The 7,007-nt window shown below is 28.2% G+C and overlaps 1 protein-coding gene across 1 annotated transcript in view; it reads left to right on the top strand.

The window, feature by feature from the left end:
• Positions 1-2,592: 2,592 nt before the first annotated feature.
• The window catches only part of LOC100158903 (OTU domain-containing protein 5-B), a gene marked incomplete at its 3' end in the record, with an annotated part of 11,736 nt that continues 7,321 nt past the window's right edge, over positions 2,593-7,007 (top strand). Inside the window, exon 1 of the mRNA XM_001947561.5 lies at positions 2,593-3,169. Coding sequence (XP_001947596.3) covers positions 3,059-3,169 — 111 coding nt within the window. The remainder of the gene's footprint in view (positions 3,170-7,007) is intronic.

The following is a 7,007-nucleotide window of genomic DNA, read 5'->3' on the forward strand; positions in this document are numbered from 1 at the left end:
GGAAAATGAAAATGTCCATAAAGAGCTCAAAATAAATCAAAATATTTTCATAATTTTACCTCGTATAGAAAATGCAAATATAAACAACCTGTGAAAATTTCATATATCTACGGTCATTTGTTTTAGAGTTACACCAAAAACCAAAATCGATTTTGTTAAAAATCGATTTTGCGTAAAAATTCCCGTTTTTCCTTAATTTTTCTTTTGTTTTTCACGTCGCTTTTGAAAACTACTGGGAAATTTTTACTTTTGACCCCCCAAAGTACCAACTAGATTCACTTTCCAATCATAAAAGTTACTGTTGAAGAAAATCGAAGCAGTTTTACTGTCCTAAAAGGTGATGACAGACACAAAAAAAAATAAAAAAAAAATAAAAAAAAAAAAAAAACACACATCATTGTAAAATCAATACATTCATCGTTCCACTCAGAATCTAAAAGACTTATACAATTGGAAACAGAAAATGTTTCTAATCAGTTCAAAACAAATGAAAATATTTTGAAAGTTTTTTTGTGTATAGAAAATAAAAATATAAACGACCAGTGAAAATCACATGTATATACGTTCATTTGTTTTAGAGTTATACCAAAAACCAAAATCGATTTTGCGTAAATATTCCCGTTTTCCCTTTAAATGCTTATAAAAAAAATTGTGCCTATGTATTTTTAATATTTTTCAACTGCTATATTGTAACAATATATCAGGATGAGCCTTGCATTAAATTTTCACGCTTTTTTACCAAACAAATAAAATTTTATTGATATTTATAAAAAAATGTCCGTAAACAGCTCAAAAATAGTCAAATTATTTTCAAAATTTTATCGTGTATAGAAAAGGCAGGTAATATAAACATTCAGTGAAATTTTCAAGCACTACAGTCATTCGTTTTTTAATTACAATAAAATAAAAAATTCGTTACATGAGAAATCGAGTGAATATCAAATGTTGCATAAATATGAATTTCAAACGCTCATAAAAATTTAATTTGATTTTCTTTTATACATTTTTTTTTTAAAAAAGGTAGTCAAATTTATGAGGAATTTTTTTATTACATTTTCAAATCTTAGATTTAAAAAGAAAATTTTTCATGAATTTCTAACTCAAAATAATTTGCAAATTTTCGTCATTTTTACGTATTGTGTCAATATTTGAACTTTGGATGCATATAAAAAAATTGTGACCATGGATTTTAATTTTTTTCATCTGCCTTTGAAATAATATACTATATGAGCCTTCTATTACATTTTCATGCTTTTTTTAACAAACAAATAAAATTTTATTGATATTTATAGAAAACAAAACTAAAAAAAATGGAAATTGAACATGTCTGTAAACAGCTCAAAATAAGTGAAAAATGTTATGGTGTATAGAAAATGTTAATTAAAACATAGAGTCAAAATTTCATGTACTTACGGTCATTTTTTTTAGAGTTGCACCAAAAGCCAAAATCGATTTTCTCGAACACAGATTTTGCGTAAAAATTCCCGTTTTACCTTAATTTTTCTTTTGTTTTAAGTACCAACTAGATTCACTTTCCTATCATAAAAGATACTGTTGAAGAAAATCTAAGCATTTTTACTGTCCTAAAAGTTGATGACAGACACAAAAATAAAAAGTAAAAAAAATTGTAAAATCAATAGGTACAAAAATGATGTAATAATAAATTTAACAATTTTCTCAAAATGATCTTAAATTGTTGTAATAACAGGTAGGTAGGTATCATAATTTAGTCATAAGACATAAGTGTCTTAAAAATATTATTTTGCTGAGCGGAACATAGCATAATATATTATAATATATTAGTTTTTTCTTCGTTGTTGCTGCTTATTAAATTTATCAGATAATTAAATAATTTAAAATTTATGTATATTAGGTAAGACGTTGTAAATTATTTTCATTTAAATCTGAATGTGTTTTTGAGAGGGTTTTTAATATTTTGGGTGACCCATGCCCCGAAGTCTACCTACTTACGACTTATATACGTGCACTTATTAATTGCATCATCCTAATTAAATCCTAATAACCTACCTACATATTATCTATTTATTCGAATCAAGCTGTATTTTCAAGCGTTTAAAATATAATGATTATAAAATAATTTGAATAGTGTTTTAGGCGATAATGTAACCATTGAATAATATACTGTTATATTATATAGATACTAATGCATTCATATATAGGTACTTATTTTGCTATCGACCGTTTTAATTTATAATTCACAACGACACACACAAACGGATAAATTAATTTGTTTATAGGGGTTGTGAAATTGGAGGAGGCCCATCGGCCAGCAGTTGTTGCGGCTTACAACACTACAACAGCGACCGGGCGGAGCACTGCAAACAGTAACCACATCACAAATAGGCGAATTTGTCAGAAACGACAAATATCAGGGGAACTGTGAAAAGTGCAGCATGGACCACCGTGAGCGATGCAATCGATCGGTCGACGGCCGTGTACAGATAAGCAAGGCCGAAGGTCACGTAAAAGCGGAAGCACACGTGCACGCGAGCGTCGTATCCGTCCATATATTACGTGGTTATAATTTTTCGAACAAAAGACCGAACAGTGAACAATGAACATGGATCACTTCATGCCCGCCATCACCCGATCACCGTCCATTCGTCCATGGAAATGGTCCGTTATCATGTCACCGTTGCCCTTATCAGCCCATACGCAATCCTTTTTATCAATTGCGATTATCAGTTGTCATCGAACACAAATGAGTAATAAAAAAATATTATTTTAATGTATACACTACATAGTATGGCCGTATGGGTAACCACCTACGTTTAACATTATTCATGTGTCGTTCAACAGTCGGTAGTCATCGCAATAGTATTATAATAATATTGTAATCGTTTTAGATTAAAATATTTCATTGTTTTGTATTGCTTATTTACGCGTTATCGAAGCTCGACACTCTGACACTTACCAAGCTGCGCTCATCGCGGCTTTAGTATTTGATATAGTAAATTTTTTTCATTCAATTGATCAGGTGTTATTGTTTTATTATTTTATTTACCGTCATCCATATTATTATATCGATTTTAATAATATGACGGTTTTATCGAAAAAAAAGGCTCAGGCCCTATCGGAAGAATGTGAACCTTCATCGAGTGCACACGGCCATGTCTTACCTCTTTCAACAACCCAAACACATTCTCAGGTAAACAATAATCTGTAGTTATTTTATTAATTTCTCCGCCTTGTATCAAAATAAAATGGTATGTTTAATATTACCATACCTACTGAGTTTATATTTTAATTTAGATATACTTAGTTATATTTATAATAGGTAGTCCAATTTTAGAATGCAGGTACGCTGTTAATAAATAAGTTTGAAAAAATAAATACTTAGGTTAATACATTTTGCACTGTACTTCAATATTAAAAACATTGTGAAACTCAAATTTAGTTCAGTTTTCTTTATTTCATATTTTGCAAAAATATATTTAGAACCTGAAGGTTATGGTTGGATTTGGTTGGCACATACATACTGTAGCAAATCACATTTCTATTTGATTTTGAAATTCAAAAGTTAATAACTTAATTGTGTTTATGGAAACATTTTTAATACTACCTTTTTAAAAATTATATATAAATTAATATTGTGGACTATTTCAAAGTGTAAAATTACTATAGGTAACTACCTAAATCATAAAAAAAAACAACTTCATGCCTTTTATTATACATAGCCAATTTTAATTGGTTATACATTTTTTATGAACAATAATGTTTTTAAATTGAATTGAAATTTATAATTTCTCATATTGTTATAGGTACTTATTTCTTTATTTATTCAGGTAGGTCTACCCTAACCTAACCTTACTATATTTTTATTTATTTATTAGGCTTTTATTATACCTACATAATGTACCTTATTAGTATACTAGTTGTTATTAGTAAATATTTTTGCTTAATTAATTACTTATAGAAATAATTGATCCAGTGGCGCCGATATACCAAAAACGTTATGTTGCCAACTAGACCCAATTAGTTTAACCACCCACCACCCACCACATACCACATATACACACTTTTTCTTAATTTATCGTATAGTATTTGTAGCAGATAATTTTTACTTAATTGTACTAATTTGATGACTAATGTTTATATTAACTAAGGCTGGGACAAATTAAGGTACCTACCTATAAGAGTTGTAACTTGTAAGTAGAAGTGCAGGGTTACAAAATTATACTACTAAACAATTTAATTTTAACAATTTTAATGTGTACATTAAATAAATATGTAAATACAGTATAATAATATAGATTTATTAATATTATTGCTTAAAAATTAATTATACTAGTAGTAGAATTAATATAGAAGTGATTTTGATAGTTCCGTACTTTTATTGGCAAAATTATTGATAACATTTTCAACATTTGGTACACAATCCTGTTCACATGTAATTTTTAAAAGGCTTTCCAAACGTTCTTCTTTCATTGTAGTTCTTAACTTTGTTTTTACAAGCTTAAATTTAGAAAAAGACCTTTCTACAGAACAACTTGAAACTGGTGATGTTACTGCAATATGAAGTAAAGTGTTTAAGTTTGGAAAAACAGTTTTTAACTGAGATACACAAAATAGTTTAAATAATTTTCCCATACTTCCTACATTTTCTAAATTTCTGGTCACAAATACAGGTTTGTTTTTAATTTTATCTTGTTCTACAATTTCAAATATATTGTCAAAACCATCTTCATAATCACTTTCATCGCTTTCAGACTCTTTATTGTGCAAATATTCGGGTAGTAATATGAATTTTTCCAGTTCTAAAATATTAGAACAAAACTGTTGATATTCGTTCACTAAATCATCATATTGTAGAAATGTTGAATACAGTTTAAAAGCATCTTTTGGTAGAGAATTTGGAGAATTTTTTACTTCCAAAATTCTTTTTTTAGAGAGAAGAGAAAGGTCTTTTAATAACTCTGCTTCATCTTTTCCAAACCTGTCATTTAACTCATTCTGAATTATATCTAAAATACCATAATAGCATTCAACTTTGAACCTTGTAATGGGGTCTGTAATTGGTTCATCCCTTTGAAGTTCCCCAGAAAATTTTGTAACACATCTACGTCTAGGTGTAGGAAGTGCCACAAATTCAATATCGATCGTTTCAGAAAATTTTCTACATTACATAAAATGTAGGTGGCATACATGTTATACATACCACGCATATTTGATGCACCGTCATACGATTGTCCAACCAAATCACTGATCCAGTCAATGTTATACTTTTCCATTACATTTATGAACAAACTGAAGAGATCATTACCACAAGTATTGGGAGATTCTCGTATGGCTAATAACCTTTCAAAAATAGAACCAGTATTAGGACAAACATATCGGATAATAAATTATACTTGTTCTTTTCGTGACGTGTCAAATGTAAAATCGATTGCAATGCTAAAAAATTTTGATTGTTTTACATTTGTCTGAATTTGTGATGCAATATCTTGAGCAATGGAGTCAATTAATTGGTTTTGTCTTTCCCAGCTAACAAATGACAATTCTTTTTTCCCTTTAGATTGCAATTTTGTAACATGCTCAGCGAGAGAACCAGAATGTTTTGACATTAATAAAACCAAATCTTTAAAATTTCCTTTTGATAACTCATTAGACCATTTTTCATTATGACCCCGAAATCCTAAATTATGTTGAGCTAGAAAAATTACAATTGAAATGAGTTAAAAAACTATTTGTCTGTTCATTGATATTTGACATTTACGTTTATGTTCCATGCTAGGCAACAACGGTAAACATTTTGTTCTTGTTTTAACTTTAATTGTAGAAGTTATATGAGAAATTGAAACTTCATGGTTTATTATTCGAGAGAGACCATTAATCCAAGTTGAAAATCCATCTTTAGTCCATGATTTTAATGCCATGCCGTGTATGTTGATGCCATATAGTAAACAGTGAATACAAAATACTTTTGTCTGTACGCAGAGAGTAAGATAACCCAATCACGAATAACTTTAGTACCATCTGGAATAGTTCTGTAATACCACAAGTGATTGAAGTGACGTCCATATTTATCCTTAGGATACATTTTTCCAGGAACATCTTCAGGTAAAGGTTGGCATGGGCCTAACTCTAAAATATAATTTTTTGTTCGGGAGAGATGGAGTTCATTTTAACAAATTGAATAGGATCATTTTTTAGTCCTATAACAATAGCACGTTGAGTAAAGTTTCTGTAACATAAAATAAAGTAAAATAAAAATAATCAAGAATTAGTCAATATAACTATACTAAATAATAAACTGTCAATAATTACCAGCCAAAACTAAATATGAATTTTGTCCATCAAGATTTTCATTAACCGGCTTATGTAAATTTTCCAAGTCTTCTTAAAATAAAAAAAAAATACAAATAGTATATATAGCTAGATAGTTAAATAATATTCAATGTAATTTATGAAACATAAAAATATAAATTTTATTTTGAAATTTGATAAATAATAAAAAAAAATATACTAAAACCATTATATGAAGTACCTGCTAAACCCACATTACTATCATCACCATCTTCATTTAATTTGATTGGGTCTTGTTCTAGGTTTCTTTCTATAACATAAAAGAAAAGAAAATAGAAATAATCAAGTATTAGTCACTGTAACTATACTAAATAATAAACTGTCAATAATTACCAGCCAAAACTAAATAAGAATTTTGTCCATCAAGATTTTCATTAACCCGCTTATGTAAATATTAAAAAAATATATATACTAAAACAATTGTATAATGTACCTGCTAAACCAACGTTACTAGCATCGCGATCTTCATTGAATTTGATTGGGTCTTGTTCTTGAAATTCAAGATTTTCATTAACCGGCTTATGTACATTTTCCAAGTCTTAAAATAAAAAAAAAAATAGCATAAAACTAATTTAACCTAACCAAAATTTAAGCAATAAAATTATAACAATATAATAATATTTAAAATAATAATGATTATCTTACCTTATTAATTTCTAATCTTTTCTACTTGGTTTAAA

This window comes from Acyrthosiphon pisum, chromosome X, assembly GCF_005508785.2.
Source record: "Acyrthosiphon pisum isolate AL4f chromosome X, pea_aphid_22Mar2018_4r6ur, whole genome shotgun sequence".
Lineage (NCBI taxonomy): Eukaryota > Metazoa > Arthropoda > Insecta > Hemiptera > Aphididae > Acyrthosiphon > Acyrthosiphon pisum.